This window comes from Rhamphochromis longiceps, linkage group LG3, assembly GCF_057381845.1.
Source record: "Rhamphochromis longiceps isolate RC_006_pf linkage group LG3, R_longiceps_female_GT1.1, whole genome shotgun sequence".
NCBI classification, from domain to species: Eukaryota; Metazoa; Chordata; class Actinopteri; order Cichliformes; family Cichlidae; genus Rhamphochromis; species Rhamphochromis longiceps.
The window spans coordinates 21,590,784-21,610,601 of NC_140559.1; the positions used below are offsets into that span (position 1 = coordinate 21,590,784).

Genomic DNA, 19,818 nt, shown 5'->3' on the forward strand with positions numbered 1-19,818 from the left:
AAATCGATGGTTTTTCAACGTGATTGTTGTCACCTTGTCAACTATAAATAGATCAACAATCAACGATGACAGAACAACAGTGAATCAATGTTATTTCAATGTCAGTGTCAGGTTTCATCAGTATTTCAATGTTGTTTCAACATTGGTTTTGTGTTGACATTTCAATCCTGACGATTCTGATGGTTCAGATGGAAAATCAACATCTGTTCAATGTCTCCTTGCTATCTGGGATACAATACGGCAGCAGTGATCAGTGAAATGCTTGGCTACAAGTTGAACAGCCACAAGGGGCAGTACCCTCCATGGAGAAGGAGGCTAGAGGGCAAGATCAAAGTAGCACGGAGGGAGGTTAGCCAACTAACGGAGTTGCAGAAAGGTGCGACAAAGAAGGTGCATAAGAAATACAGCAAGCTGTCCATACCCGAGGCCTTGGAAACTGCCAAGCAAAGACTCACAGCCTTGGCCAGCCACTTGAGGAGGTACACCAGAGAGATAGAAGGCAGGAGAATAAACCAGCTGTTCTCCACAGAACCAGCAAAGGTGTACTCTCAGTGGCAAGGGAACAATAATAAGAGAACAGCACCACCAAGGCTGGAGACGGAGCAATACTGGAAGAGCATATGGGAGAAGGACGCAACCCATAACGGCAATGCTCAGTGGCTAGTGGATCTGAGGGCAGACCACAGCGACCTCCCTGAACAGGGTCCCGTAACCATCACAGTGGCAGATATCCAAGAAAGGGTCTCCAGTATGAAGAGTTGGACAGCACCAGGGCCCGACATGGTTCACGCCTACTGGCTGAAGAAGCTGACTGCACTCCACGAGCGTCTGGCAGCACAAATGAACCAGCTGCTAGTTAACGAGAGACACCCGGAATGACTAACCGAAGGTCGGACGGTCCTGATCCCCAAGGACCCCAAGAAGGGACCGGTCCCCTCCAACTACCGACCAATAACCTGCCTCAGTACTACATGGAAGCTCCTGTCAGGCATCATATCGGTTAAGATGAACAGGCACATGGGTCAATACATGAGTGGGGCACAGAAAGGGATTGGCAAGAATACCAGAGGCGCAAAACACCAGCTACTGGTAGACAGAACAGTCAGCCGAGACTGCAAGACCAGACTGACCAACCTGTGCACTGCCTGGATTGATTACAAGAAGGCCTATGACTCAATGCCCCACAGCTGGATACTGGAATGCCTAGAATTGTACAAGATCAATGGGACCCTAAGAGCCTTCATCAGGAACTCAATGGGGATGTGGCGTACAACACTAGAGGCCAACTCCAAGCCCATAGCACAAGTCACCATCAAGTGCGGGATCTACCAAGGAGATGCTCTGTCCCCACTGCTGTTCTGCATAGGCCTGAACCCCCTCAGTGAGATCATTAACAAGACTGGCTACGGATACCGACTACGGAACGGAGCAGTTGTCAGCCACCTCCTGTACATGGATGACATCAAGCTGTATGCCAAGAGTGAACGAGACATCGATTCACTGATCCACACGACCAGGCTATACAGCAATGACATTGGAATGTCGTTCGGACTGGAGAAGTGTAGTCGGATGGTAACAAAGAGAGGGAAGGTAGTCAGAACTGAGGGTATTGAACTACCAGAAGGCAACATTGCAGACATAGAGGACAGTTACAAGTACCTGGGGATCCCGCAGGCAAATGGGAACCATGAAGAGGCCGCTAGAAAGGCTGCAACCACCAAGTACCTGCAGAGGGTCAGGCAAGTCCTGAGGAGTCAGCTGAATGGTAAGAACAAGATCCGGGCCATCAACACGTACGCCCTGCCCGTGATCAGGTACCCTGCTGGGGTAATAGGCTGGCCAAAGGAGGAGATAGAAGCCACTGACATAAAGACAAGAAAGCTCCTTACCATGCATGGAGGGTTTCACCCTAGAGGCTGGGGTCTATCACACCAGGCAAGACCCCAGGTGCAGGCTGTGTAAAGATGCCCCAGAGACTATCCAGCACATAACAGCAGGGTGCAAGATGCTAGCAGGCAAGGCATACATGGAACGCCATAACCAAGTGGCCGGCATAGTGTACAGGAACATCTGTGCTGAGTATAACCTAGAAGTCCTGAGGTCAAAATGGGAGATGCCCCCAAGGGTGGTGGAGAATGACCGAGCTAAGATCCTGTGGGACTTCCAGATACAGACGGACAAAATGGTGGTGGCTAACCAACCGGACATAGTGGTGGTAGACAAACAGAAGAAGACGGCCGTAGTGATCGATGTAGCGGTTCCCAGTGACAGCAATATCAGGAAGAAGGAACACGAGAAGCTGGAGAAATACCAAGGGCTCAGAGAAGAGCTCGAGAGGATGTGGAGGGTGAAGGTAACGGTGGTCCCCGTGGTAATCGGAGCACTAGGTGCGGTGACTCCCAAGCTAGGCGAGTGGCTCCAGCAGATCCCGGGAAAAACATCGGAGATCTCTGTCCAGAAGAGCGCAGTCCTGGGAACAGCTAAGATACTGCGCAGGACCCTCAAGCTCCCAGGCCTCTGGTAGAGGACCCGAGCTTGAAGGATAAACCGCCCGCAGGGGCGTGCTGGGTGTTATTGTTATATATATATATATATATATATATATATATATATATATATATATATATATATATATATATAATGTATATAATGTACAATATACAAGACGTAAGTAATATGTAATAAATAGTGTTATGTATATACAGTTGAGTTATTGCACATAGAATTGGTATTGCACAGTGGTGGTCCATAGAGGAAGTGGGAAGTGTGGGGGCTGTGTTATCTGTGCATGCGTGAGTTCAGGGTGGTTATCGCTTTGGGGAAGAAACTGTTTTTGAGTCTGTGGGTTTTTGTGTTGATGCACAGTTCATACGGTTCTGTGATGATTATCACAAAGTGAACAAGGTCTCATGGTTTGATGCTTATCCCATGCCCCGGGTTGACCTGGACTGGTTAAGCACTGCTTATTTTTTATCATGTTGGATTTAACCAATGCCTACTGGCAGATTCCCTTGTCTGCAGAGAACCGTGGATATATATATATATATATATGTATATATATCTATATATATATATATATATGTGTGTATATATATATATATATATATATATGTGTGTATATATATATATATATATATATGTGTATATATATATATATACATATGTGTATATATATGTGTGTATATATATATATATATATATATGTGTATATATATATATATATACATATGTGTATATATATGTGTATATATATATACATATGTATGTATGCATATATATATATATATATATACATAGCCTCTCTCTCTCTCTCTCTCTCTCGCTCTACATATATATATGCATATATATATATGCATATATATATGCATATATATATATATATATGTGTAGAGAGAGAGAGAGAGAGAGAGAGAGAGGCTTCGGTTAGCTCTGCAGAAGGCTAACTGAAGCCGCCAAATCGCTGGTTCTTATTTTAGTCGACTGTGATTTCATAACCACTAGGTCTGGAAATGAAACAGAAGCTCTACTCTGTATAGAGATATTGTCATCAGCACACTGAGACTCTTTGTTTCAGTGCAACAGCAGAAATCACTAAAGTCTTCGTGTAGAAATGAGGCATTCAGGACTCTGCAGATGAATGCTGCTGTGAACTTGAGTGAAATCTGCAGAGGAAAGGGACTTGTTCCTTAAAGTCTCTGTGCAGATCTGTGAGCGTCAAACTCAGTCATAATCACTCAGTTATTACCTCTGTTTGCTCCTCTTTTCTCTTTTGATTGGAATGGTGGTAAACAGGGTGGTTTGTACTAAGAGTGGATGAGCTTTGTACTGATGATTCAGAGTGGTTTAGACAACAGGAGCTTATATGTAGATGTTTTGACTGGGACATGTTACTGGTGGTTTGAGTACTTCATCCAGCAGTGACTGACAGATCGATGAAAATAAGATGACCACAACTGTCAGTGCTGCGGAGTGAAGTGCTCTGAGAGCAGTTCCACTCATGAATGAATGAATGAATGAATAAAATATAAAAGTAAAGTTACATGATATAATAACGTTATATAGATACTTTAAAACAGAGTTTTTAAGCGTGCTTAAATCAGAAGATAAAAGACAACGCATGGAATAGAAACAGTTATACAGCTGTAAGCCTCCATTAGGTTCTGTGGAAAAATACACAAAACAGTGTGCGATATTATTCATTAAATATCAGTAAATTAAAGTCCATTTAATTCTAGGGGTAATTACACCCTAAGCCTGCGTGCCATATTATAAAATGCTACCAAAATTCAGATATAATGCAAAACCCTGAAATGAAAGTTGAAAGACTTCATCTTAATCACATATTTATCGATTGACTTGCAATACTCTCCGGAGATCAACAAAGGGAAACCTACAAAAATGGTGTCTTTGCCTAAGACATTGTGGATGACATTATATAGCATGTGTGTATATTAGTGCACAAACTCTTTGTGGACTGGAAATCTCCCATCACTTTCTGCTGCTTGTATTCTGCAGTCTCCCATCCCTCCAACTAGTAAGTAGGCGGTGACCTTTACGTTTGTTTTCAGCCTCGGAACAAGAAGATAATCCCGATCAATACAACAAGCGGAGAGTACTCATACTTGGAAAATGTTGGGAATGTGACAGCGGAAATGGCCTTTCTGTTGGAATGCTATGGATGCCTCTCCACACAAAGAAATACATTCTTTGTGCCAATTTAGTCGGATGATCAACCATCCGGGGTGTCCCCAGACTCTTCTCAACCCTAGCCTAAAATCATGTGATCAGCAGGGACGTCAGCAGCTTGTCCCGGGTGGTGACAGAAGTCAGATGAGGGGTCAAATCCTGAGGGAGGGAGACGCATCTAGACGGACTTTCAGTCTCTTTCAGCTCTATGTGAAAACTTACATGTAGTGAGACAGAATAGTTGTCTGTAGCACCGCCTCAGAATTACATCTGAAATGTCCGCTGGAACATCTGTACTGCTCAGCTGGACCCAGCTGTGGCTCTGCCTCCTTGTTTTGGTCCGTGCAGGTGAGACTTGACCTGTTAAATGTATCTGTATCTGTAAGTATTAATAAGTAAGAAATTTAAAAAATGACAAAGTGTTCCATGAAAACGTCTGTCTCTAACTCTGATTAATCTAATATCAGTATAACAGCATATTAGTTGCTTGGAGAGTGCGTCACCACTTGCCTTTCACTACACCTTTGATTTAAACCACTTTGTATTCTTTTCTTTTATGTACTGACATCTAACTAACTTATCATTGATTCTAGGATCAATCTTTAAGTGCAGAGCCTACAATTAAAATTAAATTAACCAATTCACAGATTTCTCTTCCAGGTTAAGGTGAACCCTTTAGTTATTAAACCTACAGGTTAACAGTCAGTCATGTTTTTCAGAATTTTCCAAAGTATTTTGAACAATTATTTGTAGTGAAACAGATAAGAGGGAAAACATGCACAGCATTGATTCAGTCACTTAACTACAGAGAATAGAACAGAATAGACTTTAATTCCCATTGTACATCTACAACGATATTTAACCGACTACTGTACAAGAAATATAAATAAGACGAGCGCACAACAAATGGCACATGATAAAATGAAGTTGTGACATTTACAAATGACTTGAAAGTACTTGGAGACAGTCCACTATATCATCAAGCAGTCAAAAATCACACTGCCTCTCCATACACCTGGACGAGAAGCAAACTGATAGGAGGGCAGCTTAAGGTAAAGTTTTCATGCAAGCCCTCCTCTTATTGTGCAGACTCAACACAGGGTACATCTGCTCCAGGGCTGGAGATATAGATTTCATTGGCAGCCGTTCTGTTCAAGCCATGTTTGGAGTGCTTTGAATCCTGTTACCATTCAGATCAGTCAATGTGTTCAATTTAGAATGTCCCCGTGCATTTTAAGGTGTTACTGGAAAGCACACAAAACATCCATGAAATATATCTTTAAATTATCTTGCATTTTTTATTTAACAAATTTCCCATGTGTGGGACTATTAAAGGGTTATCTTATCTTCGTATATTTGTAAACCCTTACAGTTTTTTCTCTTTCCATCTAACTTTGCCATTTGCCCATTTGTTCAGTTTCTGCTCTCTCACTCTCTCTTGCTCTTTAAAAGACAAAGGCCCCCAGATGGCAGGTAGAAGGAAAAGCAGGAGTTTGGTGGTGAGAGCAGGGACTTTAATGTAGGGACTGTGTAACGGGAGAGAGGTGGTTCATATGATGGAGAGAAAGTAGATATATATATCTGCAGCAAACCAAATGGAAAGGAAGCAAGACCAGGTGCACCAGAGGTGGATTCAAGCTCTTCCAGAATGATGTAGAAGAGAGGAGAGATAGAGTAGGGAAACTAGAATGGAAAATTTTATATTCCATTTATACGCCAATCAAAACATATACATCTCAGTGGTCCCTGATCCTCACAGTGATTGGCTGATGTAGAGGTGAACACTTACTTCATCCTCTTTGCTTTGTGTTGTTTCCTCTTTCAGACCAGAAAAACATAACATCTAAGTCTGGACAGAACGTCATTCTGCCATGTCGAGCTCCAAACAAGGACATCCGCATCATTGTTTTAGAGTGGAGCAGAGCTGACCTGGGAGAAGAATATGTCCTAACGTACCGAGACGAGCAGTTTGATCCAGATGAGCAGCATCCATCTTTTAAGAACCGGGTGGATCTGCAGGACAGACAGATGAAGGATGGAAATGTGTCTTTGATTGTGAAGGATGTGATGATTAACGACACTGGAACATACAAGTGTCGTATCATCATGAGAGAAACACGCTCGTGGGAATCCATCAACAACATCAACCTTCATGTTGTTCCTCCAGGTGAGTGAGTAGAGTTGAGTGTGTGTGTGATCAGAGGTGAAGCTGCTTCCTGGTTGTTGATGTTTGTTTCTAAAGATGTTGTTGATGAGACTTTGTAGAAAGCAGCTGGTCTGAGTGATGTGATCAGAGTGCAGTAGATAATGTCTGACAGCAGTTTGAAGAGGAAATGGATTCTGTTCTGTTCTTCACTCATCACCTACCTGACAGCTGACACCTCACACCTGTTTCTCACCTGCAGGTCAGACAGGAGGAGGCAGATTTGTCCCACTGATACTTTGTCTACTTGGTTCCACTGTCTTTATTGTGGTCAGTTTTCTGATCTACAGAAGAAAACCCCACAAATAGGATTCACACGTCCTTCCTGTTGAACAGCAGCATATTTAAAATGTCTCAGAGCTTCTTAACTGTGAACTGAGTCTCTTGCAATTGTTACTAAATATTTATTAGAGTTTTCTCATTTTAAAGAAAAGCTAGGCAGCTTTTATTCATTACATTTTTTAAGCACTGCTTACATGTATTTGCACATGTCTGGATTTGTCAATATATTTACTTCTAATATGCATTTTATTGTTAATGTTAATGAAATTATAGCTGAAGTTCCTGATTCACCGCCCAACCCAATATGCATTTTTATCTGTTTATTGGGTTTCTTTTTACAGTGTTTTAAAGTCTTAACTGTGAATACAAATTGTATTTTAATGACTGAACATGTGTTGCTGTGTTGATATGTGCCTGTTTCTTTTAAAATGTGTATGTTTGTTTTTAAATGTTTTCCCAATCTTACCCCACCTTACCTCTCTGAGCTTCTTCATCCCTACACACCATGTTGGTCTCTTACTTGCTTAGTTGGAGTACCGAGATCCGGGAGGAAGCTCAGAGGGGGCAGGGCCTTCTCTATCGTGGCTCCTGAATTTAGAGAGGTCCCATCTCTGTCCACTATTAAAACACGCCTTTAGCTTTTGACCACAGTGAGACTTAGTGTCTCTTGTATTTAAATGTGTTATTTAATTAATTATTTTATTTTTCTTTTATTTGCTTTCAATTAAATCAAATGTTATTTTTATTATTTAGTTCCGATCCACGGCACTTTGCGCCAGCTGTGGTTGCTTTAAAGACTTTATTAAAAAAGATGATGGTGATACTTGTGCTCATTGTAATTCAGTCTATATCTTAAATGCTGTTTTGTATTATTTTATGCTTTTTAATGTTCTTATTTTTTTACTCTAATTTGTTTACAGTGTTTGGTGCTTAGAATTAAAAAAATAAAATAAAATCATAACTAAAGAAAAACTGAAATAGAATAATCTGAATTTTAATCAGTCTTGAGAAAACAAACATCACTGACAGGTACAACCTTGCCACTTAAAAATATTAGAAATGAGAAATAATCAAAAACATGCCAATTTAGTCATGTTTACAAATTAAACCATTACCACATTAAATGATAATTTAATGTGGTAATTATGGTAACATAATTATCACATTAAATCATTCAGCTTCTCTGGAGGTTATCATGTCACTTGTAAAAACTCATCTGATATTGTGGACCGTCGCTGTTAAAATGTATTTTTGAGTATGGAAACAATAATGATCTGCTTGTATCCATGTTAGTGTTTAAAGTCCAACATCTCCCTCTAGTGGCCATATATGAACCATGTGTGAGGATGGTGTTAATGTAAAATGTGAATCATAGTGTTCCAGTCAGTCATCAGTGTGTCTCTGCACAGCTGTAATTAAAATGTGTTCAGAGGGCCTCAGTGTCTGAATGGTTCCAGTTCAGCTCCATAACAGCAGCGTCCCTGGTTTGATTCCTGTGTTTCACATCATATCTGCCTCTCTCACTGAGGGGGACGTCCACTACATGGACATGGATTTGTTCATCAACCAAACTACAGATCACTGAGAGCAGAGGACATTTGACTTGAGTTTTCTTTCCATCTGTGTGAATTGCCAGATGTCTCAGCAAGCTCATTGCATTAAAAGATACATGTTTATAGTTTATATCTTGCATTTTTATAAGAATTTAATTATCCACTGTATTTGAACCAGTAGAAAAGCAGGTGCTCAGAGGAAGAGGGCGGGGTTTACTTGGTGTCAGTGACAGAAATGAAAAAAAGCTCAAATGAGTGAGAAGGACGATGAAGGAAACATCTGTGCTGTGTCTGCTCTGTAAGTAGAATCTCTGTGTTTGTTTGAATTCTTGTACTTTGACTGTCTGCTCTCCTGATAACTGATGATGGAGGAGAAGACATGAAAAACAAATCAGGCTGAATTCAAGTTCAAAACACCACGAGGACCAACTGCAGGTCTGAACTGACTCTTTATCTTTGCTCAGGAGTTGAGGAAACACAGCAGGCAGTGAAAAGCTCAAATCATTCACTCATTATATCAACACAGCTGCACAGTGGACACATGACTTTACAGGGTTATTTAAAAGTAATGGATGTTTTGCATATACTAAAAGTTTAGTGAAATGTTTATTATTTCAATGATCATTTTTAGGAGATGCTGTTTAGATACGTGTGTAGCATCCCCGGTTGAAAAGATGGTCTCTCAAACTGATGGTTCACAATACTTTTATTAAACAGCTGTGTATGTGAACACCCCGTAAGACCATTAGTAAATCAGTGTGTTACCTTTAACACACCTTTGCCTTATTCATTAATCACAAATTAATTATCTTGAACTTACATAACATTTAACAGTGGAACTTGTAAATTATTGCATCGCTGCCTAAACATGACGAGGTACGTTAGCACCCTCTAGTGGGTGAAAACTTAGCCTTTACCTTTAATAGCGGTCAACAGCTATCCGGTTGTTCAGTGATGACGCAACGAATCCTACTTCCGGGTCTAAAGTAGTCTGCGTTTAATATGGCTTTTGTGTTGTTAACATGTTTAATGTTATGTATTTTCTTCTATTTGATCTCAAAAAGCTCCTAAAACAGTCAGTGATCACTGCTGACCTCCCTCGGCTTTTATTACCGCTAATCATTTATTTAAGCTCAGTTTTTAAAACCTTAGGATGTAACTACAGCCCAGCCCATGCAGCAGTATATGAATGACTAACCTCGTATTGTGGATGGATTATCTCAGTTGTTCTCCTGGCTGAAGTTTGGTCCTTTTACAGCATCCTGCCATGCGATTACATTTGTTTCTGACCACCGAGAACACTCACGTTAACTTTTATCGAGTGGAAAAAAAGTTAGCTTGTTTATATTATGCTAACATAGCTGTGTCGCTAGCGGTCACGTAGCACATCATTATATACCAGCTAGCCCAACTTCAGTAACCCTACAAACGTCACTGCTGTTTAGTTTTCTGTCTTCATTCATGCTGGAAGTGATAGCAGAGCTGTATGTTTTAATTTGTTTCCAAAACCCCGCAGTCAGGACATGCTATATTGTATTTAGATAGAAGCTAGCGAGCTAACTCCCTGCTAACTTCTAACTCCGTTAAATGTCATAAATTCCGTTTTCATGGATGCCTGGATGTTAAACTCAATTGTTACACCTGGTAGAGCAGAACACTGATCATTTTATTAAAGATGAAAGACTTTAGACAGTTTTTCAACTCTCAGTAATGCCATAGTGATCGTTTGATATATGGACCTGCAGCGGAGTTTAGACCCAGACACGGCTAGTGACGTCAGACTGAACAACCGGATAGTGCGTTTTCATGGTGTGTCATCAAACCGGAAGTCGCCATATTGGAGCTACTGGAGGTAAACAAAGCGCGTGCACTCAAACAGATTCCAAACGTCGAACGAAAGGAAATGGTGAATTATTGCCATGTTTTTGGCTGTACCAATCGGTTAGACCGTGAAAAATATGTGCAGTTTTATAGACAGCCAAAAGTTATTACAAATCATGGAGAATAATGCCGAAAGTTATCAGAGGAAAAGAGGCGGTTGTGATTAGCGAAGCTAAACCAGGCAAAAATCTGGACAACATCTGAATTTGTTCCACTCATTTCTTTCCTATACTTAAGCATACTTAATAAAATATACTCGAAGTATGCTACTTTTTGGTAAGGGATGATATCATACAGTTAAGGTTTGGCTGATTAAAGATGTTATTGCGTTACTTACTTTGGCATTCACAACACATCTGTCGCTGATGACTTGATACTGCATCTCCCTCACCCATTCACACACCATCTGGTTATAGGCCTCCAAACTTTTATAAGATTTAAGGTCTGCTGTCTTCTGGGCAAGAAAACCAGGTAGTTGATATCAAGATATGCAAAACTCTCCAGCTCGTCATTGATCCAAGATGAAGGAGCCAACTCGTTTGGATCTGCACACCAATAAAACCTAACTTTTCCAAATATCGTGCCCTTACCTGTGGACCAAGTCCTTCCCTGTATACCTTTGCATCTATAACGCATTTTGAGGAGCTTTTCTGTGGTTTCGGACATTGATCCATTACAGTGTTTACTTCCGAGTGCCTCCAATATGGCCGCACATGCAGGTTACCACCCAGAATGTGACGTGACATTACCAATAAGTTTGATGTGTCACATGGCCCTCTTCCTATTGAAAAAACAAAAGTTGTATCCAAGATGGCCGACTTCTAAATGGCCACCATAGTCACCACCCATCTCTAGGAGTTTGTCCCCTCACATATACTAATGTGCCACAAACAGGACTTTAATATCACCAACCATTCCCATGTTATTACAGTGTATCCATATAAATGGCCCACCCTGTAGATTGTACTACAAGCTGTTTTTTGAGATACATATTAGAGTAGAAGTGCATGAAGTCCAAATTGATCTGCTGTTTTTCCTTTTTGTTTTGTTTTGGATTTTTTTAGCTTTAGCTGAAAATGAGCACATATATCGGAGATAAGAGTTTGTGTGTGTGTCAGCTGTTTGTGTGGAGTTGTTCTTTATGTTCACCTCAAATCAACCTGAGTGTCATTTCTCTTTAGTTCTGATCTCACTGCTGAGCTGCACAACAAACCAAGGTCAGTAACCTTCTTCTGTCACAGTTTAAACCTGAGAAATGCTCACTGATATGACCTGATTGGGTTCATCTTTGCAGTTCTAACAAAAATATATCAGTTTTTTTGTTTGTTTGTTTGTTTGTTTTGTTATTTTAACCCTCACAGCTCGTCTGACTGTGAGTCCCAGCAGCTCTCAGTTTTTTAAAGGAGATTTTGTGTCTCTGAGCTGTGAGGAGGACGACAGCTCTGCTGGATGGACTGTGAAAAGAAGCACAACAACAACTATGATCACTCTTTGTGGAACGGAATGGGGAACACCAGCTGGTTCTTCCTGTAACATCAGCTCCATTTCAACATCTGACAGTGGACTTTACTGGTGTGAATCCAAAAATAAAGCACGTAACAAGATGATCTCTATCACAGTCACTGGTAAGCTGAGTGTGTGGAGTTAGTGTTGATGAAGCTGTGTGTAAATGGATGAAATGCTGTAGTTTGTCTCTGTGTTGAGGTGGATCAGTGATCCTGCAGAGTCCTGTCCTCCCTGTGATGGAGGGAGATGACGTCACTCTGCTCTGTAAAACAGAGACCACTCCCTCCAACCTCCCAGCTGCTTTCTATAAAGATGGTTCCCTCATCAGGAAGCAGCCTACAGGTCACATGACCATCCAGCATGTTTCCAGGTCTGATGAAGGCCTCTACAAGTGTGACATCAGCGGTCATGGAGAGTCTCCATCCAGCTGGATCACTGTCACAGGTGACACACTCACCTGTCTGTGTTTCTGCAGCTTTCAACATTCACAATGTGACGACAACTTAATGACTGTGTTTGCTTTATTTTAGGGGAGCACACCACCACACCTCCACCTACATCCACACCTCCACCTACATCCACACCTCCTCAATCACTCTCTCCTCCTGTTCTCTTTGTGTTGCCATCTGTTGGATCAGTGTGTGTTGTGGTTCTGCTGGTGTTATTGGTTCTGCTGGTGAAACGATGTGTTCACAGGAAACCTGAAGGTGAGACTTTCTGATTTTCCGTGTCTGAGTTTGTTTGGTAGAATAAAGTTCGCATTCATGATGATCACAGTAACAACTTTCTTAAGTGCAATCTCTGTTTACATATTTTAATTTATATTATTGATCATTTTGAATCATTTCAGCAGATCAAGAAAAAACTGGAGAAGATGACATCCTTACTGACATCATGTGCAGTATAATCAACATATCAAAAAATCAACAAGCGCCAATCAGAGAAATCCGAGGTAGTGGGCTCGTCTTCCAATATAGGAAGTTTTTAAGCAGGTTTCATCAGATTCGACTTGTGATTTTACACACACAGTTTCTCACATGCTGGTGACCTTGTGGCTTAAATGGCATTTCCTATCTATTTGGTCATAGATTTTAATAAAACTGCCCAAATATCTGTTAGGAGGCATTCCCAGGAAGGCCACTGAGTGGGTAGATTTCCTTTTAGAAAGACTTTCATGCAGCTTTATAATGTGAACAAATTTATGGAAAGTAGGAGCGAAGATAGTTAAGGAACTGGAAATGTTTGAGAATGTGTGTTTTGATCATAGTTTGGACGATGAATAACATCTCTGATTTTTTCCTCTTCAAATGTGTCAGGCATACAGTTGAATATGAAGGTAGAATAAGATTAGCACTGTTGCTGACTTTGATGATGGGACATATGAGGGTAGTTCAGAAGTGTAAAAATGTGGACTGTTGTAACAGTAAAACAAGCAAACAAAACTTGCTAAGTGTAGTTATGAACTACTTTCCTTTGTCTGAAAATAGGTCAGCTTAGTCAGGTCTAATTGCCTTAAGTGTCACACTGTGAGTGTTGTTCACTGTGAGCTGGACTGTGTGTTTGTGGTCTGTGGTTAACTGAAGCTAACAGCTCTGCAGTCGTCCAGCATCCTGTTTCTGATAGAAAGAAAACACTTCAGCTGCAGGTGTTTCAACACAGGGCTGTTCATTTTAAAATTAATTTAAAAGCATTTCCCAGTCTCTATAACGAATCTGACGTCTATAACGTTGATAATTTAGTCGTTTCTGTACCATCCTGACACGTTGAGCACATGCATTAATCATGTTGATGATTCCAGTTAACTATAGTCTGAAGCTGCTTCTCACTGCAGTTTGTCCTAGTTTGGACAGTAATAATGGTTATACTGTGAGAAAGTGTTTGCTTTGTGCTGAGGTGAAGCAAGCCAGTCTGTACTGAAAGCAGTAGCAGCTTTGTGGTCGTCCGCTTTTCTTTTTCACAGAAACACCCCTCAGCTTCATGTGGCCAATCTTTTGTTTTCATAGCAGTGGCATTAAGATAAAAAAAAAAGTATGAAATGCTGCTGTGGTTTTTTAAAGTTGTCGCTTATTCTCTTCATGATGCAACGTTAGGGTAGAAAGTTTCCCACAGCTCTGCTATAGTATAAAAGTTGTGCAGTTGTTATACCTGTTGTAATTTCACATAATTCTGATTGTTTACTTCTGCAGAGACGGATTCAGATGCAGTCTACTCAGCAGTGAAAACTAAAAATGACAGTTATGGACAAAAAACTATCAGAACAAGAAGGGCCAGGTACGACTTCTCTTTAACTTTAACGTTGGACAGGGACAAGCTAGCTGCTCACCCTGTTTCCAGCAATAATGCTTAGCTAAGCTAAAAAAAAAAAAGAACAACACACGATTGAAGCTCAGAGCTCTGACCCAGTTCACACTTCAAATGCAAATGTAAATAAGAGAGGCATCAAGGTCTTGATTGAACTACAAAGCTTGTAATCATGTTTCCTGTTGGGTTTTTTTTTTGTTGTTTTTGTTTTTTTAACTGTTTGAACTGTGTGTGTTTGTGTTCAGACTTTAAACCAGAGCCAGACGTTGTCTACTCTTCACTGAAGTTGTCAACCAGTCCAGCCACTGACGTCCAGCTGCTGGTCTCTAACTGGGCCCCACCACACGTTAAAAAAATATTTTTATTCTTTATGCTTTTGTAGAATAGAATAGAACAGAGTAGAATAGAATACAATGGAATAGAATAGAATAATCCTTTGATTGTCCCACAAAGGGAAATTTGGTTGTAACAGCAGCAAGAAAGACATTGTAGTCATTCAGTGTGTCTAACAGAGCTCATCTATCTCAGTTTATGTAGTGAGGTTTGCACCCATTAATTTATGCCCACCACAGCATCATTCAGGTTGAAGTCTAGACGCCGATGCTCATTTATGACTCTAGTCTAGAGTATATTAATATACAGAGAAGTTTGTGATAGCCTCAATTACTTTCAGGTGGCCCGTTCCCGTCACTGCAAAACAAGCCAAAAATTATCGCCCCTCCACCACTGCAGACAGTACAGTATGATGTATTTGTGATGACATCCTGCATTTGGTGTTATCCAGACATAGTGCTCTACATTGTGTCAGATATTTTCCTTGAGTAGTTCTTTGGGTTTAATAAAGAAAGTCAAATGGAAAGTTTGGCTGGTTTGGTTCTGGCTGATACACACTTGTGTTTATTGTGAAAAATAAATGAATCCCAAAATGAGTTAAACTGTAGCTACATACATAAAGCAGCAGGAACTGCATTCAGTAGCTGTAAAACAAACTTCCAAAAGTAGTTAAATTTTCCCTTTACTCTGTTTATTTGGATTAGGGATTGGATATACAGAAATGTATTTGGTAGCATTTACATATATCTTCCATGGAAATATGTAGTACCACACTCAGGACTTCACCATGAAGACAAAGAAGTGTTTTATTGTATGAAAACCTTCAAACTTATGACCCAGGCTGGACTTCATTCTGGATCACAGCACAGAGCTCCTCCTTTCAAACTTCTCAGTGAATTTACAAAGGGACATGACTCAGAGTTGAAGTCTGCTTCTACCTACTGGCAACACTGAGCATTACAGCAGGGCAGCTGCTTTGCAAATGCCAGCAATATAACCTCTTAACATCCACCAGTTGAAAACATTAATATGAATAATACAGTATTGTTGATGTCAGCTTTTCATGTAAAAACTGTGGAAGATTTTCAGTTAATTTCCACACAGCATATCTTTTTAAACTGTGGGAGAACACACAATCCCATGATAGCAGCTGAAGGAAGTTAGAACCCAGAACTTTGTAGGCTTAATGCAACAGTGCTCGCAAAAACTGCATCACAAACTCATGTAATGATGTTGCTCTATATTGTTTCTTCTTGCTTCGATAATGTAGAAATATTACTCTTTGAAAGACAATAAAACATAGGTATTAATGTTCATATCTTTAGTCTGAAAGTGCAGTCATGAATTTAAATATCCTTCCAATAGTTACGAATTTTCTTCTCTTCCAGCTTTGGCGTACTATGATATACCAATATACATAAAATGCAATTAGGGATCTAAATCTTTGACACTGCGATACGCCAAATTACAAAAGAACTGAAACTCTGTGGAAACAGGTCTTATGCAAAAGATGATTGAAATTGAGAATCCAGCTAAAGCCATCTGTAAAGGATGAGACTGTGTGATTTTTATATGTGTAAAGTTCAAAGCAAAGGGCAAAGTGAGCAGAGATGCCATCAGGCTAAACATTTGTGTACAAAGAGTCAAATGATGAGTCAGATGATCATGGGACTGAACAACAGGTTCTCTTATTTTAAAGCACTGAGCCATGAAAATGTCATGATGTCCAACATTTAAGAACAGTGAGGATGTTTAAACAGAAGCCTGGGTTATAAGGTCACCTGGACTCATCTGGAGGTATAAATCTCGGTGTTACCAACATATCAATGCAAGGATATGTGAGTTATTAAAATATTTCCAAAAAACATTTATTACAACCTGATGAGGAAGCCCTTAAACAAAGACTGCCCACAACCTGTTTCAGGACCACTATAGACATATAAACTCCTAAAAAGTCACAAAGAATAAGGAAATTTGTGTTTGATCAGTTATATTTTGATTGTAACAATACATTGTGCCAGAGAAAATTTGACAATTATGTGATGGTTTCAACCCACATACTCAACTCTGCTATTTAACCCACAAATCTATTTACCTTACAATTATGAGATAAGTTAAAGGGAAATAAAGAGGTAATACAACAAGCCCCACGCGCAGGGCGATCCGCGATAGCTAGCTAACTGAGATTTGCTGCTTTAATACGGTTATGATATTAACGTCCTTTTAATAAGATTAATGCTGATGGTACTAATTTAACACGGTGGAATGGTGGTGTGACCAAGTGGTCGGCGGGGTTATGAACAAAATAAATAAACTTGACAACGCCACCTAGGGGAATTACACCCCCAGGAAATATATTTAAGAAAAATAAATAAAAAGGAATAAAAGAAGACCGCACAGATTCAAGGATGCACACTGAGGCAGGTTGGCTTCCAATATTAAAACAGTTTTATTTATAGAAATAAATAAAATATTATAAATAATATTTTATAAATAAAATATTAAAAGTCAAGATGTAGCGTCATTATTGACAGTGTCCTACAGTAAAAATAAACAATCGTGGAACTTGGACTTACCAGCAGCCGTGGAACCAAAAGGAAATCACACCAAAAGAATCACTGCAGACCACCCAGTGCTGTACAAAAGAAAGTGTGAAAACGACCCACCACCTGAGGTCCCAGGGCCACTGGCTCGTCCTCCTTCACTGAAATAAAACACAGAAAAGTATGTTAAAAGAATAAAAGGACACTGAGCGTCAGGCTCGCTACAAATCATAAAAAGACTAAAACACACTTTAATAAAAGAACTCACACTCACTCACACACACAGACGGGAAAGGCTTATTCCCCACGGGTCAAACTACCACTCGTGCTGGTAATAATTATTCTCAGGCGTAGGCCGGTCTGGCTCCCCACCGGCTGAGACCGGCCACCCAGGCGATTTAGAGTCCCAGCACGACACTCGGGCAGAGAATCACTTCAGCCCGATCATAGAAGTGTGGGTACGAGCAACAGTCCAGGGTAAAATAGAACACCAGGCGAACCCAAAAAAAGGTAAGCCTACTTAATAAAAACAAGATAAGACAAAACGAGACAAGACAGCAGACTCCACCAAGGAGGAGTTCACAACAGCAGCTGAGAAGGCAGTCCACTCTTCCAATTTAGGTTGGACAATTTACCATGGAGAGGTGAGTACAGCAGTGAACCCTGAAACAGATAAGTGTAACCTTAAACTCTTATAGCTATGAATGCTAATAAAAGTAGTTCTAACAGCTTACCCCAGGACCGGAGGCACTATACTCTCATTGGTGGAGATACCACGAACACCTCTCTCCGCAATGGCAGAATTAAACAGACTGCTGCGCTACAACAGGCCGGAAAAGGATATTAACACCAATTCCGGTATTCGGAGGGAATCCAAGGTTAAGCGAGAGCATACCTGTAGCTGTCGTATAATCGGCTCTTGCTGATCAGTCCGTCGCAGTACGTCAGCATTTACTGCTGTATCGTACCAGAAGCTCGGGAGGAATTAATCCAACAAGACATCGGCTTAGCTTTATACAGGCTAGCGCCACCCTGCAATCAATGTGCAGGTGGGTTCCCAATTAACCCGATCACCTGATACAAGGAGCGAGTGCAGTGGAAAGAGAGCGAGGGTGGTAGAGCGAGCGAGAGAGAGAGAGAGAATGAGAGAAGAAAAACAACGGAAGGCGAGTAGCCCATCTGGCTACAGTGGGTAGCACTGTTACCGCACAGCAAGAAGGTCCTGAGTTCAATTCCAACATCAGGCCGGGGTCTTTCTGTGTGGAGTTTGCATGTTCTCCCCGTGTTTAAGTGGGTTCTCTCCGGGTACTCCGGCTTCCTCCCACCGTCCAAAGACATGCAGCTTGTGGGGATAGGTTAATTGGAAAATCCAAATTGCCACTAGGTGTGAATGTGCGAGTGAATGTGAGTGTGAATGGTTGTCTGTCCCTGCGACAGACTGGCGACCTGTCCAGGGTGTACCCTGCCTCTCGCCCTATGACAGCTGGGATAGGCTCCAGCGCCGCCGCGACCCTGAAAAGGATAAGCTAAAGCGAATGGATGGTACTAATTTTAATATTAAGTGACTCTCACTGATGATCTGCTTGTATCCATGTCAAGATTTAAAGTCAAATATCTCGCTCAAGTGGCAACATTGAAGGGTAGCATTTCAACAATCTGTGAATCATAGTGTTCCAGTCAGTCATCAGTGTGTCTCTGCACAGCTGTAATTAAAATGTGTTCAGAGGGCCTCAGTGTCTGAATGGTTCCAGTTCAGCTCCATAACAGCAGCGTCCCTGGTTTGATTCCTGTGTTTCACATCATACTCATCAGTGAGGTAAGCAAGATTTTATTTATACAGTCCCTTTAAAGGGAAATATTAAAAAGTGCTTCACAACCAAAAATACTAAAAACATGACACCCAAAAGAAAGCTTTAACCACTAACACATTATAAAATTGAATGAACCACTTAACGGTTATTTGAATTTGTTCATTAACGAAATCACAGCTCATCAACACCAGACTGAGGGAATCTTTGACACTGACATTGAGTTTATATTTTAATATAATTTAGCATAGGCATCTGTACACAAGTAAAAAAGCGAGTTACCCACCACCGCCTTTGTACCAACAGAAAAAAAAACAGAGTCAGAGGAAGAGGGCGGGCTTTACTTGGTGTCAGTGACAGAAATGAAAAAAAGCTCAAATGAGTGAGAAGGACGATGAAGGAAACATCTGTGCTGTGTCTGCTCTGTAAGTAGAATCTCTGTGTTTGTTTGAATTCTTGTACTTTGACTGTCTGCTCTCCTGATAACTGATGATGGAGGAGAAGACATGAAAAACAAATCAGGCTGAATTCAAGTTCAAACACCACGAGGACCAACTGCAGGTCTGAACTGACTCTTTATCTTTGCTCAGGAGTCGAGGAAACACAGCAGGCAGTGAAAAGATCAAATCATTCACTCATTATATCAACACAGCTGCACAGTGGACACATGACTTTACTGTGTAAAAGTAGTGTTTTATATATACTTAGAACATTCAATGCAC

General features: G+C 40.7%; 3 protein-coding genes across 4 annotated transcripts in view; all 3 read left to right on the forward strand.

Annotated features, from left to right (window-relative positions):
* Window positions 1-3,349: 3,349 nt before the first annotated feature.
* Window positions 3,350-8,548, forward strand: LOC146673406 (butyrophilin-like protein 2). The gene is made up of 3 exons (XM_085402038.1): window positions 3,350-5,034; window positions 6,512-6,853; window positions 7,092-8,548. The coding sequence occupies exons 1-3, from the start codon at window positions 4,962-4,964 to the stop codon at window positions 7,196-7,198; spliced, it is 522 nt and encodes a 173-aa protein (XP_085258164.1). The 5' UTR covers window positions 3,350-4,961; the 3' UTR covers window positions 7,199-8,548.
* Window positions 8,549-8,924: 376 nt separating this feature from the next.
* LOC146673407 (putative high affinity immunoglobulin gamma Fc receptor IB) lies at window positions 8,925-14,931 on the forward strand. 2 transcript variants are annotated; one of them, XM_085401850.1, is made up of 8 exons: window positions 8,925-9,022; window positions 11,787-11,822; window positions 11,967-12,230; window positions 12,310-12,555; window positions 12,642-12,818; window positions 12,962-13,063; window positions 14,298-14,382; window positions 14,658-14,931. In XM_085401850.1, exons 1-8 carry the CDS (start codon window positions 8,992-8,994, stop codon window positions 14,662-14,664), a joined length of 948 nt encoding a protein of 315 aa, XP_085257976.1. In that variant the 5' UTR covers window positions 8,925-8,991; the 3' UTR covers window positions 14,665-14,931. The 2 variants fall into 2 exon arrangements, with proteins under 2 accessions (XP_085257976.1, XP_085257978.1); XM_085401852.1 differs by having other exon boundaries at window positions 12,965-13,063.
* A 4,498-nt stretch (window positions 14,932-19,429) lies between these two features.
* Window positions 19,430-19,818, forward strand: part of LOC146673408 (Fc receptor-like protein 5) — a 29,009-nt gene continuing 28,620 nt past the window's right edge. The window contains exon 1 of the mRNA XM_085400949.1: window positions 19,430-19,521. Coding sequence (XP_085257075.1) covers window positions 19,491-19,521 — 31 coding nt within the window. The 5' untranslated portion in view covers window positions 19,430-19,490. The remainder of the gene's footprint in view (window positions 19,522-19,818) is intronic.

Bases quoted from the DNA above. Each gene is read 5' to 3' on its own strand.
- LOC146673406 (XM_085402038.1), top strand. From the start codon at position 4,962: ATGTCCGCTGGAACATCTGTACTGCTCAGCTGGACCCAGCTGTGGCTC. The intron at 5,035-6,511 runs GTGAGACTTGAC...TTCCTCTTTCAG, and splicing joins CCTTGTTTTGGTCCGTGCAG to ACCAGAAAAACATAACATCT. The intron at 6,854-7,091 runs GTGAGTGAGTAG...TCTCACCTGCAG, and splicing joins CCTTCATGTTGTTCCTCCAG to GTCAGACAGGAGGAGGCAGA.
- LOC146673407 (XM_085401850.1), top strand. From the start codon at position 8,992: ATGAAGGAAACATCTGTGCTGTGTCTGCTCT. The intron at 9,023-11,786 runs GTAAGTAGAATC...ATTTCTCTTTAG, and splicing joins ATCTGTGCTGTGTCTGCTCT to TTCTGATCTCACTGCTGAGC. The intron at 12,819-12,961 runs GTGAGACTTTCT...GAATCATTTCAG, and splicing joins TGTTCACAGGAAACCTGAAG to CAGATCAAGAAAAAACTGGA.